General features: G+C 38.7%; 2 protein-coding genes across 4 annotated transcripts in view; one reads left to right on the forward strand and one right to left on the reverse strand.

Moving 5' to 3' along the window:
* USH1C (USH1 protein network component harmonin) overlaps positions 1 to 1,635 on the reverse strand; it is a 105,707-nt gene extending 104,072 nt beyond the window's left edge. For all 3 annotated transcript variants that reach the window (XM_063437921.1, XM_063437923.1, XM_063437922.1), the window contains exon 1: positions 1,536 to 1,635. In XM_063437921.1, the coding sequence (XP_063293991.1) occupies positions 1,536 to 1,571 (36 nt within the window). In that variant the 5' untranslated portion in view covers positions 1,572 to 1,635. The remainder of the gene's footprint in view (positions 1 to 1,535) is intronic.
* Positions 1,636 to 4,384: 2,749 nt separating this feature from the next.
* The window catches only part of OTOG (otogelin), a 211,484-nt gene continuing 198,766 nt past the window's right edge, over positions 4,385 to 17,102 (forward strand). Inside the window, exon 1 of the mRNA XM_063437518.1 lies at positions 4,385 to 4,444. Coding sequence (XP_063293588.1) covers positions 4,385 to 4,444 — 60 coding nt within the window. The remainder of the gene's footprint in view (positions 4,445 to 17,102) is intronic.

Below are 17,102 nucleotides of genomic sequence, written 5' to 3' on the forward strand. Positions count from 1 at the left end.
AAGATTCGGTCTAAAACAGAAATGGTAATTTTTTTTTTAAAGAATTGCAAATTTTGCCTAGATTTTGTAATCTATATTTAATTTAGGAAAAATTTAAAATTATTTTTTTTTGTCCACTCCCATGAGACTCATTCTCTGCCACTCCAGAAGTTTTGGATTGCAGCTCCCATTACATTAAGCAGGTCTGAGACAATGCTGTGTAAAGGAAATATTATTGATTTGAATAGTATTAAATATGGGAATGCAGTAATATTCCGGTTATATAAAAAACATTCTATATTTGGATTGATATTGGAGGGATTGCATACATATTTATCCCCTTTCTTTCATTTCATGTTTTCTTTGTAAAAGTCCCAGCATCTCTTTCCCGATGCACCCAGTTATTATAATTCCTAATTTATTTTTTATATACTGATCGGATCACTTAAAGGGACAATTCAAAATACCTCTCAATACCTCTCCTAGGATATAATAATAATCTGACGGATGAGGTTTATGCCCCCAGGAACAGTCTGAAAATATGATATTACTGAAAAATAAATACTCAATTATCAATTCAATTATAAATCTACTTTCCAACATGGAAATTTAAGTTCTTTAGATGATCAATTTCAGGACCATTTTCATTATCAATAGATGGTTAAATTGTGGCCCATTCTAGCATTGAAAACATTTGAATTTCTGTGTTATATTAATCTATAGAAATTATACTTTTCATAGGCAGCGCCAGCATTTACTACACTATCTCCGTTATGCTCTGGTCTAAAAAATATTACAGGCCTTACAACAAACATGCTTGGATAAAGTTAACCCTAAAAATGTTAGAGAAAGTCCTTCCGGTTCATACAGCGTCACAGTCTTTTCATAAAAAAAGCAAACAACCCAGCATGCCCCTCAGTAGGTTAATTTACAAAATTCAGTTTCCCAATATAGCACTTATATAGTTAATGCATTGCAATACTAGCAATTCTTAAATACATATATTTATTATAGGTTTATGGTTATATGGTCTTTTTTCGCAAGCTTGTGCGATTTAAGTTCATATGTTATTTTTATTAATTTGCTAAAATAATAATAAATAATAATAAACAACTGGGTTCATTCACTAAACAGTGAATTGCAGTCAACAGAAAATTACATTTCAAAATTTAGGCCAAAATAGATGATTAAAAAAAAAAAAAAAAAACAACCCAATCACAGTTTGATTGTTTTAGTCTGCATGTTGCAATTCAGTTTTCAATACACTATTTAATTAATACCCCCACCTCCCATAATAAAAGTGAGAGCTCTTGCAAGCCTAAACACTTGTCCTGTGACTGATGTTTGCCTTGGTAAATGCATTCAGTACAAAGAGCCATAGTGTCTCTCCTTTGGTTAATTGATAGCACAGGGTCCATAGTCCAAGACATATGTGATGTGAACAGGGCTCCTTCCTGGGATATGGGCTGGGGGCTGCCTCCTTAAAGGTGCCCTGGTGAGTACTAAGTCTCAGCAGGCACTGGGCAGCCATGCTGTGAAAGCAGGGGGGTTCTTACCTTGTGTCTGAATTCCCTGGCTATTTTCCTCTCCATTGTTTAGAGGCTGCAGGGAGCACCTGACAGGTGGATAATGTATCAAAACATGATCCCTCTGCTTCTCCTAGCAAACTGAATATGCAAAGCAGCCTGTGAGAGACACACAAGAGAAACTTTCTCATTGGTCAGACAGGGACAGATTCCTGGTGCTCAATGAAAGCTGCCTTGCCATTGGTCAGAATTATCCCTCTTCCCTATGACTTGCTCTCAAGGCTTGGGTTAACCCTATTGACCCCTTCACTGCCAGAGAAATGTATCAACAGGGATCACGTTATCTCACATAGGAATCATTGTTTTATTTTATTATGGAAATGAAATGTATCCATTACTTGTTTTGATAACTGCACTGGGTGCATTTTTACTTCCTTAATAAATATTAAAACTGCTACAGGCAAAACTTAAAAAAATGCTGTGTTTAGAGGTTAATAAATGCATTATAACTATAGATTATTTATAAGTGATGTATAATTGAGGAACTATTTGGCAACAAATTTAGATTTATTATATGTATATATATATATTTCAATTAAAAAAATATTTTGTAGTGATATCACTTGGTTTACAACTATTTTGTACAGGTTGTTTTATGCATACATAGTATTTACATTCCTAGCACTATGTAGAATTTAATTGGATATATTTATTGTCTTTATGTATATTAAATGTATGTAAGGGTGTCTGAATGGGGTTTATACATGTCAACAAAATGGGGAACATTTGCAAATGTTTATTATTTTTGTTTGCTACTTTACTTACAATGCTCATATCTTTCAGATACATAAAGCAATCTAAAATGTTGACGTTTGTACATATTTTTATACATAATGTGACAAAATAACAACATAATACATGACTTTGTTGCAGCTGGCACACAGGGATGTAATTCTGTTGTGATATTTTTATACAAACACACAGTTGCTAATTGTGTTACCGCTTTTCTCACATTTAAACCCTTAAGGACGGGGGCAATTTGTACAAGTTCTGAAATAAAACAAAACCTAGAAATTGGGCTATTTGTCTGTTCAGCTATAATTACAATGTTTCTTATTACGTGCACCCACACTTATGATATATAATTCTGTTCAGGACTCAGGAGATATAGGGCTTTCATTTCACATCAAATATCTATGTAATATATTTAATTTGAATAAAATCTAAATAAATTAAGACATTTATTTTTTCTGTATGGCATTGTAACTGTGAATGTCACAATACTGTTAACTTTTACTACACTAAAATACACATATTTGTATGTTGTGATACCTCTCCCCTTTAAGCCCTCCCCTCGCCCCCTCCAAGTACAGGTTCTATGGTGTTTTGCAAAGTTACAGGGTCCAATAAAGAGCTTGCCCATTTCGTTTTTTTACGCATTAAACTTTGCCAGATTGGTTTACTGGACCTATGTTGCCTTTAAGAATGACTGTATGGCATCCCAGAAATGAAAATGACCTCCATCGATAGTAGAAAACCCAGAGTATTCAAAATGGGGTATGTCCAGTCTTTTTTTTTTTGTAGCCACCTAGTCACAGACCCTGACCAAATGTAGTGTTCGGATTTGTTTTTGTTTTCTTTACACAAAAACTGCACTTTTGCAGATTATATACTTGTCATTATAAAAATATACTGCTCTAAAACACTCATATTTGTGGTCAGTGCTGTCTCACAAGTACAACAGTACGGCTTGTCAATTTTAGTTTGCCAGATTGGTTTGCTGGGCCTAGGTTGCCTTTGAAACCATATGGTCAATTATAGGATTGCAAATTAAATTCTCTGGTATTTCTGCCTGACTTTTTAGGCAGATCCCCCAATATATAGAAAAGAATATAATAGGCGCTCACTCTAATAAACAATAATAAATAGGCAGCGGTAACCAATACAAAGGTTCCCAACCTTGTGACAAGAAGAATGCAAAGAAGGAAAGAGGAACCGCGCCCCAAATAATAATTAATATCTAAAATATACGTACATAAAAAGTATAAACGGTTCTTGTAAACCCTCAGAAATAAAAACAGAGAGAAAACATCATAGTGCAATATTGTTAGATGGTAGGATAAAATAATGGAGTGAATTAGAGTAATATACACTCACATTTGGTAGAGCTATCCAGGAGCTCTACCGTAATTCGCTTGGACGGAACAATCCCCGTCTAAGGATCTATATCACAGCGGGTAACTCCAATATTCCAATAATGGTAGCGATATGGAAGGAATATAAAAAGAAAACTCCAATAGTATAGTATGTTCTAATTAAAATGAATAGAAATACAATAGAAAATGTGGTACTCACATTTACTAGAGCAGAAACTTGCTCTAGTATAACCAGCTTGGGTGGTATAATCCCCACCGAAGGATATAGTAACCAGGAAGTAAAATAGTAAATAGGTGTATATAGCTTTAAAATGTAATATTTAATGACAAATATATAAAACAAAATGGCTATATATAAAAGAAAGTCCCACTTTACGCGTTTCGCCCATCAGGCTTCTTCAGAAGTGTGAAAGAGTCTTTATAAAATGTCCTTTATATAGGTGATATACTTATGAATAATAACTTCCTGGTGTGTTCAATATCCTGTGATCACTTGTGCAACGCACACGTCATACCGGAAGTGATGCGGCGTCACCACATGGAGTAATACTATGTGTTCCAGCTTGGAACGCATCAGCGGCCATTTTGAGGCCGTATGCGTCATACCGGAAGTGACGCAACGTAACTGCATAGAGTAATACTGTGAATCTCAGCTTGGAACGCATCGGCGGCCATTTTGAGACCGTATGGAATGGAACCAAATGGAACGCACACAGTCTCAAAATGGCCGCCGATGCTGGAACACATAGTATTACTCCATGTGGTGATGCTGCGTCACTTCCGGTATGACGCGTGCGTTCCACAAGTGATCACAGGATATTGAACACACCATGAAGTTATTATTCATAAGCATATCACCTATATAAAGGACATTTTATAAAAACTCTCTCACACTTCTGAAGTAGACTGATGGGCGAAACGCGTAAAGTGGGACTTTCTTTTTATATATAGCCATTTTGTTTTATATATTTGTCATTAACTATTACATTTTAAAGCTATATACACCTATTTACTATTTTACTTCCTGGTTACTGTATCCTTCGGTGGGGATTATACCACCCAAGCTGGTTATACTAGAGCAAGTTTCTGCTCTTGTAAATGTGAGTACCACATTTTCTATTGTATTTCTATTCATTTTAATTAGAACATACTATACTATTGGAGTTTTCTTTTTATATTCCTTCCATATCGCTACCATTATTGGAATATTGGAGTTACCCGCTGTGATATAGATCCTTAGACGGGGATTGTTCCGTACAAGCGAATTACGGTAGAGCTCCTGGATAGCTCTACCAAATGTGAGTGTATATTACTCTAATTCATTCCATTATTTTATCCTACCATCTAACAATATTGCACTATGATGTTTTCCCCCAATATATAGTTAATAACACAGTATAATTATATATAAATGATAGATAGATAGATCTACCTATATACATATCTATCTGTCTACACATATATAAATGTGGTTCTAAATGTATTTATATAGTATTTATATATATATATATATATAATTTATATATAACAAGCTTATTTTATTAATTATACACTGGAGAATCTGCCTGACAACCCAGGCATTCACCATGCAGGCAATCTGTCAATCACCCCTATCTGAGTCGTGTCATTGCATTCACATAACTTCAATGGGCAGGATTGGCTGCCAATTATCAGGTAATCCTTCTGATCGTGGAGGGTAAGCATCCTGGCTTACAGGAGGACCCAATAATTAGGGTGTGCTATGCCACCCGAATAGAGGTAAAGCCCTTCATTTGCAGGAAGGGGTTAAACACGTCACCTAGTTTGGAGTTTTCAGTGTTTTCTTCCAGATAATGTCAGAAGCAGGAAGTGCAGACCCGATTTTAATAATGTAAGCTAAAACAAATATCCATTTTTTAGACAATTTTTATGCTTAATTTGCAACAAAATAACAAAATGATAAGTAGAATACTTTGATTTTCTGCACTGGTGCACCAATCAGCATTTCTGGCTGGCAAATATTGTATATACCCTATTGTATATACTCAAGGAAATCTGATTTAGGAGGGTAGCGCATGGGAGGACATCTGGGGGGTAGCTGCTAAGGTTTTCATATTGGTAACCCTTCAAACACTAATGCATTAAATATTATTGTGGTGGTATACTGCCCAAATTAAATTTTTCACATGGGGATGACCCTGAGTGACCTTTGTTGGAGAGACTGTAGGCATAAAGGGACATTACACATATGTAGTGGAATTCTACAGTAGTGGCCATATATTGGCCACAACAAAAGATTTTCTGACAAGTTTAGTTCATTGACCCTCTGAACTGAATCCATGGTCCTTCCTATTCTCTTGCCAACTTTTCCACAGATTATTCAATTAAATCACTTTGGGTGCAGATGAGTACTAACTGCAAATTGGCTACAACCTGTAATCTTATTAATCAATTTGTAATCTCCACCAGAGATTCCGTGTCCAGATATTATGTCGTAGGTTCTATGTCCACATAAACTTTGGTCTATATGGGAGTGTAGCGGACCCTGGGTAACCTGAATGGATACCTCTGCTAATTCCTCCTCTCAGCCACACTGGAACCATCACAGATGCAGGCATCTATTCCCCCCAGTAACCAGACAAACATAGTTCTGGGAGTAAACTGATTTTATTCTGGCGACACACGGCTTTTATACACAGACCCCTAACAGGGATCTCTAACACAACATAACAGGGTTTTCTTTCCCAGGGTCCTTTGTGCCTGAGAGATAATTGCGTGATAAAAACTGTAATTCATTTATCTCTCAGGTAAAGAAAAACCTATACAAAATATACAGTACCCCAAAAGTACCCCCATCTTAACTAGGACCCCCCCAGTTATATCCCCGGATAGCTCTGATCTGAGTGTACAACCTGGCCAAGTATCACTCAGATACATTTGGTAGAATTGGATTGCTACTGGGGTAAAGTTTTGACCGGCCGGACACGAGATGATAGCCTAAACAGTTACAGAGAAATAGGTGAAACATAGAAACATAGAAACATAGAATGTGACAGCAGGTAAGAACCATTCTGCCCATCTAGTCTGCCCAGTTTTCTTAATGCTCTGTTCGGGGGTTCCTGTGTGAAAACCATGCAAGGGATTCAATTAATTTCGGGAAGCAAATGCTCCTCTCCGCCATTAGTTCTCATCTCCCTAAAGTCATTCGCATAGTTGGTCGGGAAATAGAACGGACAATGGTTTAACCTTTACCGGGGTTCGTGCAACTGCCTAGCTGAAAAGAGTTCCAGGCACTGGATGACCACTGCTTACGTTCAGGAGACAAAATGGCTGCCACCCTTTTGTCGACCACGTGCATTCGGTTACACAAAATGGCAGCCACCTAGGAGAAGCATTCATTAATTACTCCCCTTGCGGTTTCGCACTTAAGTTACCAGGTGAGAACGTTCTAATGATTCTAATGGGTGGTCTTCATATAGTGTTTGGATACCATAACTCCCGAACGGATAAAAGATAAAATATACGAAATTAGTGGTATGTTACACTACAGGAGGAATTGATTACTCCTCAGTAGTTGCCCTTTCTTCATTTTTTTTTTTTAGTGTTCTGTATTCTATTATTGAAAACTTTGGGAGGAGTCGCAGATTGGCTGAGAGAGTTAGCTGAATACGTACCTTTCCCAAGCTGTTTTGTGAATGGGGAGCTACTGATTGATCTGACAGTCAGATTCCTCTTTAAAGTTTCTGAGCAGGAAGAGGGGGCAGAATAATTTGATGGTTTAGCCGCTAAAGGTAAGTCGGTGCCAGGAAACCCCTGTTACCATAACAACTTTATTATGCTTAAGTTGTTATGGTGCCAGGAGGGTCCCTGCAACCATTATCACATATGATGTTTATACTATGTAGCAGTCTATTAATTTTCAGATCCATAATTACTCATTTGAAGCAAGTCATGTATACTCCTACACTATTTCTGCAATTGCTTGCCAGTCAATAAATACAACATTGTTCTTTAAATGTCCCAATACATTCATCTTCATATGCAAACCATTGCTTATATTTCCTATGCTGAGGTGTATGTTTGTTTTATAATATAGACACAGTCCTTACTTTAGTCCGGCCGTAACATTTAATCAGGAGCTTTAGTATTCTTTCTACAGTCACTTGGTGGCGGCAATCTGAAGAACCATTAACCACTTAACAGTCATGTTCTTTTTTGCTTTCAATTCTTCGTACATATGTTGATCCTTTATAGAAATATTGGTAGAGGGGTTTCCAGATTACAAAGCAGTGCTTTTGAAAGGTTCCAATATAATGTGTTAATCCACAAATTAACTGATTGACTCATTGTTCAATTATAATACAAAACATGCGGAAATTAATTAAGCAACACATCTTTACATTATTCCCACTGTCCAAATTGACTTTTCTGTTCTGGGACAGCAGGGCTTCAACAGTAAACACTGAGCCTTACCAGGACAGGATTCACCATAAGGTGACATTAGGTGGCTGCATATGTTCCAGCGGTTAGACAGGAGCCTCATTGGCTCAATATACCATCTGTAGGTGAAGAATGAAGAGGGGAGGATGGTAACTTTTGTAGGGCCCTGTAGGAACTTAATCCTTTTCCAAGCATTACTAAACATGTGCAATTCATTTCAGTCCGAATGTAAATCGAATTTCGGGCAATTCGGACATTCAGATACTTCTGAATGGCCTAATGGCCGAATTGCCGTAGTACAGAAGTTCCGAAGTGTCAAAGTGCCGAAGTTCTGAATCACAGGATTGCCTAAGTACTAATATACCTACCCAGTGGAAGAATGAAGAATGTTACACTGTATACAAGTTTAAATAAAAAGTATACAAACATAGCCAGGATTCAGCTGTAAGCATTTGCAACACTTACAACAATCAAGTAGCACACATTCATATAAAATGTAAGTTACTTAGCCTGTCATTGGAATGACAGGAATAAATAAGTAGATAACTCCCTAATTCCCACGGTATTAGGGAGCTATCTACTAAAAGACTGAAATACCTAAATTTGTCTTTCAGCCAAATTTACTAATACTAAGTAAAGATTAGGCGAGTAGGGGCATGTCTAGTAAACAGTGAGCTGAACGGCGGTGGAGGCCCTAAAGTAAAATAAGGGGAAGGCCCCTTTTCCCCCGCCCCCCCAGCCCCCACCCATGAGCGGCGTGTGTGGGCCCTAAAGTAAAATAATGGGGAGGACCTATTGTCCTCCCCCCGGCCCCCACTCCTGAGCGGCGGGTGGGGGCCCTAATGTAAAATAATGGGGGGGTCCTATTGTCCTCCCCCCGGCCCCTACCCATGAGCGGTGGGTGGGGGCCCTAATTTAGAATAAGGGGGTGGACCTATTGACCTCCACCCCGGTCCCCACCCCTGAGCAGCGTGGGTGCCCTAAAGTTAAAATAATGGGGAAGTACCTATTGTCCTCCCCCCGGCCTCCACCCCTGAGCGACAGGTTGGGGCCCTAAAGAAGAATAGGGAGGGACCTATTGTCCTCCCCCCGTCCCCTACCCATGAGCGGTGAGTGGGGGCCCTAAATTAGAATAAGGGGGGACCTATTGTCCTCCCCTCGACCCCCACCCCTGAGCGGCGGGAGGGGGCCCTAAAGTAAAATAATGGGGGGGACCTATTGTCCTCCCCCCGGCCCCCATCCCTGAGCGGCGGGAGGGGACCCTAAATTAGAATAGGGGGGTACCTATTGTCCTCCCCTCCGGCCCCCACCCCTGAGCGGAGGGTGGGGGCCCTAAATTAGAATAAGGGGGGGGACCTATTGTACTCCCCCCCGGCCTCAACTCCTGAGCGATGGGTTGGGGCCCTAAAGAAGAATAGGGAGGGACCTATTGTCCTCCCCCCGGCACCTACCCATGAGCGGTGGGTGATGGCCCTAAATTAGAATAAGGGGGGTGACCTATTGGCCTTCCACTCTGATCCCCACCCCTGAGCAGCGGGAGGGGGCCCTAAAGTAAAATAATGGGGGGACCTATTGTCCTGCCCTCAGCCCCCATCCCTGAGCGGCAGGAGGGGACCCTAAATTAGAATATGGGGGGGCCTATTGTCCTGGCCCCCACCCCTGAGCGGCGGGTGGGGGCCCTAAATAACAATTTACCCCCCCAGGTGACTAGGGGACCCCAAACCACTAGTCACCCCCCTCCCAAAAAAAATATTTAACCCCTACCTACCCTCCTCACCTTAAAAATAATGAGGGGGGGACCATTAACTAGGTACCTGTAAAAAATTATAATAAAATTTACCATTTGATGTCTTTACCATTTGATGTCCATCTTATTTTTTCAGCCCCCAAAAAGGCCAAATAAAAATCCATAATCACTGACGCACTTTTAAAAAAAAAAAAAACCAGAGCGCAAAAAAAGAAATCCATGTTCACCCATGAAGGGCTACGCGCAGACTGAGCTGTGCAGGGCGGGGGAAGGCCAATCAGAGTGCTCTGTGTCATTTTACACAGCGTGGGAAAATTCCAAAGAACTTAACCACGCTGTGTAAAATGACACAGAGCACTCTGATTGGCTGGATTTCAAGCTAACCAATCAGAGTGCTGTGACACGTAAATGTAGAGACTTACCTGTCAGTCTCTTCATTTACCTGTCAGAGCACTCTGATTTAATGGCTTAAACCAACCAACCAACCAGAGTGCTCTGTGCCTAATTGCAGGGCGGGGCAAGGCTTTATAAGCCTTCCCCCGCCCTGCAGAGCTCAGTCTGCACGGAGCCCTCCATGGGTGAACATGGATTTCTTTTTTGGCGCTTTTTTTTTTTTTTAAGTACATTGGTTATTATGGATTTTTATTTGGCCTTTTTTGGGGCTGAAAAAAGAAGATGTTACAAAAAAGAAGACATCAAATGGTAAGTTTTTTTTTATTTTCAGGTACCTAGTTAATGGTCCCCCCTCACTATTTTTAGGGTTAGGGGGTAGGTAGGGGTTAAATATTTTGGGGGGAGTGAGTGACTAGGGGTTTGGGGACCCCTAGTCACCTCGGGGGGTTATATTTTTATTTTGGGCCCCCACCCGCCGCTCAGGGGTGAGGGCCGGGGGGGAGGAAAATAGGTTCCCCCCTTATTGTTATTTAGGGCCCCCACCCACTGCTCAGGGGTGGGGGCCAGGGGGAGGACAATAGGTCCCCCTTTGTTATTGGTATTTAGGGCCCCCACCAACCGCTGAGGAGTGGGGGCCAGGGGGGAGGACAATAGGTCCCCCTTTGTTATTAGTATTTAGGGCCCCCACCCACCACTCAGGAGTGGGGGCAAGGGGGGAGGACAATAGGTCCCACCCTTATACTAATTTAGGGCCCCCACCCACCGCTCAGGGGTGGGGGCCATGGGGGAGGACAATAGGTCTCCCCCCTTATTGGTATTCAGGGCCCCCACCCACCACTCAGGGGTGGGCGCCTGGGGGGGAGGACAATTTTTTCTTAGTATTAGTAAATTCGGCTGAAAGACCAACTTAGGTCTTTCTGCCTTTTGGTAGATAGCTCCCTAAGTGCCGAAGTCCCGAAGTTCCGAATTGCCGAATTTCGGTATGCCAAACCGAACCGAAAATTTACCCGATGCACATCCCTAAGCATTACTAATAATATGTGATTTTTACAACCAATAGGCACTCAGTAAGAAGACATGGGACTTAATTTTGGGTGTTGGTCCCAGGGGAAGCGACAATTGCAATAAATTATCTCTTATCTAATATTTTGCAATGTTACAGTGTTTCAGGTAGAGCATGAAATATTCGAATAGAAGAAGAAATATGATTTCTTTGATTTACAGTAGATGTGACAGAAATAGGTAAATAAAATGGCCAAATAAACAGTTAGTAGGTAATAGGTAATTGTGTGGAATATATGGAATTTCTCATGATGCAACTTAAAAAATGCCACCATATTGTAAAAATAATGTCTGTATGTAAACATAATGTCCACATAGAAGGAATATAAAAACACTACGTATCTGTATCACACAGAGCAAACAAGACGTTTAAAATATAATAGAAACTATCCCCGAATCCCAATCCCATTTTACATGTTTTTCTCATTACAAACAAACTCTATTTCTTTTGGAAATGATGTGGAAGTGAAGGGGTTAGTTGTAATGTACCCATGTTAGTCATTAGGAACAGTGATTCCCAACCCAGTCCTTAAGTACTCCTACCAGTCCTGGATTTAGAAATTACCCAGTTGTCTCGAAGGTGCTTTAAAGGGACACTCCAGGCACCCAGACCACTTCTGCCCATTGGAGTGGTCTTGTGCCAACTCCCACAACCCTGCAAGTGTAATTATTGCAGTTTTTTTTAATAATAATTAATATAATAATAATTACCTTGCAGGGTTAAGTCCTCCTCTAGTGGCTGTCTACCAGACAGCCACTAGAGGGACTTTTGTGCTCTGAGAACATTAAAAGTTTTTTAAACGACGCTGGACATCCTCACGCTATGTGCGGAACTCCAGCGTTGCCGAAATCCACATAGAAAATCATTGAATAATGCTTTCCTATGGGGAGATCCCAATGTGAGTGCGGCCATTGCCGCACGTGCGCATTAGGTCTCCTCTGACGGCTAATGTCGGCAGGGGAGGAGCTTGGGCAGAGCCTGACCCAGCACTGAAGGACATCGGCGCGGGATTCAGGTAAGTCACTGAAGGGGTTTTAACCCCTTCAGCAACATGGGATGGGGGGTGGAAGGGAGAGGAGCACTGCAGGTCCTGGATATGTTTTCCTGGCACTGGAGAGTCCCTTTAAGAAAAAAAACACTTTAGAAACGACAGGGTAATCCCTACATCCTGGACTGATAGAGTTACTTGAGGACTGAGTTGGGAACCCCTGATTTGGAAGAGTACAGTGCTATGGAATCTGATGGCGCTATATGAATAATAAAATAATAATGATGGAATCCTTTAATCATGTTACTGCGATAAATGTCCACTAGAGGGAGTAACTCTGATAACAGAAAATCCTGGGTGGGAATTGTCATTAGTCTAAGACAGAGGTCAGCTGCTTTTTAGTCCAAACCTTCCGCTGAAAGCAATGTAGAGATAATTGAAAGGAATGTTTTTTTCAGAATTAATAAGCACACAGTCCGTACACGGAATGCATTCTGGAATAGACTTGCTAAAAGTTCTACTGACTAAATTAAAACAATAAAATGTATCTGACGAACACATAAACACAGATTACTTTATTGAGTAGGAATATATATATAATACTTAAACAGTTAACATAAATAATATAACAATACATATGTATGAATGAAAAATAATATAAATGCCTTTACTACTTAAGGATCTAGAAATTCATTTTTGGTTGTTTTTTTGTTTTGTTTTGCCCATATCGATCAAAGAAAAACTTTGGCAGTTGTTTCCACACAGTGAGACCTTTGGAGCAGTAACAAAGAAATAAAATAGAAGCATTCGTTGATTGCACCAAATTTCTGCACAATTATTGGCCAATTATTTCCAGAATACCCTCTGATTAAAGGGACACGCCACTGCTCAAATACAAAAATAAATTATTAAATGAAAAATCACTGTTTAGTTCAAACATCCCCAAATGAAAACAAGCATGGATTTAATTATGCATCTTTTCCATTGGGGGTGTATCTATAACAGCTTGCAAAAGCTGCAGATATCTTGTCTGCTGCCTTTGCAATCCCTCCCCTTCCAACCCCGCCCAGACTTTCTGTGGCTGTCCAATCACAGACTTCCCAATGCAGCTCAATGAGAAGTCTTTGCAAGGCAGGTGCTCTGGGCAATTGCTGCCTCTTGAGTTTATCTCCACTGAGCTAAACAACTATGAAGTAACAAGACTGGTTTTCTGATTGACAGTCAGCGAGGTGTAACAAGGTTACTTTATAAAATTGCTAATTTGTATTGAAATCTGCATTTTTGGTAATATAGAAAAAAGAGGACACACTCATCACACCTATAGCACTTCAGCAAGATAACATGCTTAAGTGTTTGTATTGTCCCTTTAAAGATGAACGATCACATCCTGGGGCATCAAATATTTTTATATATTTAAAAAAAGGGGTTTAAAAAAACCTAAAAAAAAAAAAAAAAAAAGATTAGATTAGATATAGGAAATTAACACCACAATGTTTTCTCTTTCCTGGAACTGAGCACCTTCATTTTAGCTCCCTGTCAATCATTGCTATAAGTTATACTGTTTGCAATCAGCATAGAAAAAGCAGAAAGAGAGAGAGGGAGAGGCAGGAACAAAGAAGACCTTTATAAAAGTGTCATGTTCTAAAAAATACTCTAAACCCCATCCTTTTTTGGACAAGGCACTTTTTAATGTGAGAGAAAATAAAAAAAACTGCACTCACATGTCGAAGAGCTATTAGACTAGCTCAGTATCAATACCCATATCTTTTTAATGCTGGTGATTACTTAATTACACTATATGCCTCTGCTTTCTCTTTCTCTCATGGCTACAAAATATTACATTAAGTTTGTTACATGAAGTTTGTTAACCTAGTGCAATTTACATTTTGTTATTAGATAACTTTCTGAGAACAGGAGAAAGAATAACATAAACGTATAAAGTGTATTTCTTCTTACTGAAGTCCTTCAGTACCGACTTGAACAGCTTTTACTATTACCCAACTTCATGGATCTCAGTTCATCACGCTCAGAAATATCACGTTCATTGGAGGCTGGAAGCATGCTCAAACTTCAAACAGGCGCAGTAATTAGTGTACTCAGCAACTGAGCCCTCCTACCAGCTCTAGCTGATTAATTGATCTCCCTGGGAAAAAAAAAAAAAACTTTCCTAATTTTCTGCTTCATCTAATTAGTGAGTACACACTCTTATCTGTGTAAACAGATAACACTATGGTTGTTATTCAGTCATGGGAATTGCGTTTAAAGGACAAAGGTACTGGGCAGGAAAATAGTTGAGAAGGAGAATTTTTCCAATCAGGTTATTTTAACTCAAATTTAGCAATTTTGCAATTCTCCCCATTCCAAATTGACAGCGGTTTCTCAGTTTCCCGTTGGTAAACACTAGGCTGGATGGGCATGTCTAACACCATCACTACTTATATTTACGCTACATTCCAACTCCATACATCAGATTCTTAAAAAGAGATACAAACATAAAACTATGTCATAGATCTTTAAAAAGAGATACAAACATAAATCTATTTCACACTTGTTTTTATTAGAGTAGAAGAATTATTTTGGTCCAAACTGCAATTCACCCAATTTTGGGCCGATTAGGTAATGGGGTGAATTCCAAAAATCCTTACCTAAATCTACTCGAATCATGGAGCAACTCAATTGCACAATGTCAAACATGCTCAGTTCAGGGAGATTGATGGGAAAAATATAATTGTATGCTAGGGGACAGTCACTAAATATTGATTTTATTCACAGATCAACTGAGAATTGGCCATTAGAGGGATATAAACTAAGAGCAGTAAAAAAAAAAATATATTCATATATTATATATTTAATAACAATTTAATATATAAATATAGGTTTCTATACTGCTCCTCCTATTTTTTCCTTAATTGGTTAATTTTTCTCTCATTATATATATCTAATATTATATTATGCACATATTTTTGCAGCACACTGATTGGCCCATTTTCACACATTTTTGTTCTGATTCCGTTTCCTAATTGCAATCTCAGTTCGGAAAAACTGTTGATCTAAATCGACAGAATTGCTGAAATTTGGATGTTTCAAAAAAATGTCTAATTTCGGCAGAGCCAAATTTTCTCACTTGTGCCCAAGTCTAGTTTTTCTGTGCACCAATAAGTCAAGCCATCAATAGAAATTAAAATAAAGTAGAGAATCTGTAAAAATAATGTATCATGTTCAAGAACAGGTTTTCTACATCGTATGTATGTTGCGGTACATACCATAAAAGATAAAGTAATCCGAAGGCCACCATCCTGCAGATATTTTTTGTTCAAGGACTTATAACCACATGTCATTTTATACTTTAAATTCTTAAGCTGTTTTCTACAAATGAAAATATTATATAACACTAAAACTATAGATTTCAGTGTAACGTCTTTTCATTATAGCTACAGTTTGTTGATGATTGTTGATGGACTTAAGAAGATTGCTTTGGCTTTACAATCGTGTCTATGTTTTATCTTGGTGATAAACCGAGAAATAGATAATAATGCCCCTTTTTTTCCAATAATAAGGATTTTATATTCCTTATCCAGGTATGCAGAAATCCACTATATAATTTTTTATTTTTTTTTACTTTTACAGTCAAACAGCTTATAGCATTGTTGTGTCTTTAGTGGTTCACTGTAATAACTGGCCAGTAACCAGGATCAAGAAATGTAATACATGGAGCAGAAGATATTTTTAATGACTTTCTGTTAACAGACTTGGTAAAGCATTCAAAATAGAGGACTTTTCATAAACCCCCTTTGGAAAGTCTTGTCTGTGGCTGTTTTTTTGTTGTTGCAGTTTCTGTTATAAGATATCTCAATGCTAGTAACCATTAGAAAGGGGAGGTCAGGGTGCAGACAGAGGGGTTTTTGAAAACCACCAGATTGACAACAGAACAATTTGATTTTTTTTAAACGGTGATGTCTTTTGTTTGATCTTTCATTCTTCCACTCTGGGAGCTAATAGATAAGACATGTCAACTTTCCCTTTACATAGAAGTCCCCAAGGAACCTTTGACTCTAACCAACAACCTTTACACAATAATAAAGACAGATATTTAAAGGGGAACTGTCAGTGGCAATTGCACCGTTGAATAAAACATTGAGAATCACATGTAACTTGTGTGAGTTGTTTTATACTTGATATTTTCTTTTACAGCTATATTAAAATTGTGGCAATTTACATCACAATCAAGTTCCATAAGTTGAGTCCTTGCACAGTCAAGGCATACATTGAATTAGAGTAGGAGACAAAATTATTGATTCCACTTCCTTGTAGACTTGCACAAGGTGAACAATTTTAGTTGTAGGCAACATTTTGCTTTAATTTTAGGAATTCCATAACGTTTTTCAGACCAAAACAAATTTTTTCGATCAGATACAAATTTGTACACAAGCCAAATTTTTTTGTAGAAAATTTCTTCTGATTCAAAAATGTTCCATTTTCGGCCAAATCGATTAGGCTGAAAATGTAACATTTTTCAAGTCAGGATAAATTTTGAAAAAAAAAATTGCCTTTCGTGTACAAAATTGTTTCTGATCAAAATTTTTTTTGTTTTGGTCTCAAAATATTTTACGGAATACCTAAAATAAAATCAAAAAGTCACCTTCAGTGTCCCTTTACTAAAAGACAACTTTTAAACATTAAAATAGCGATTCAAAGTGGGTGTTAAGTGGAAATAGCTACTAGCAGAAGCCACATCAAACTGTGTTCAGAATTCCAGACCAACCATATGTTTAGCTATCACGTTATGACGACAGAGAAGGTCAGAGCTTATAACAATGATTAATAGGGAGCC

The sequence above is a fragment of the Pelobates fuscus genome, chromosome 12, assembly GCF_036172605.1.
Source record: "Pelobates fuscus isolate aPelFus1 chromosome 12, aPelFus1.pri, whole genome shotgun sequence".
Classification (NCBI taxonomy): Eukaryota; Metazoa; Chordata; class Amphibia; order Anura; family Pelobatidae; genus Pelobates; species Pelobates fuscus.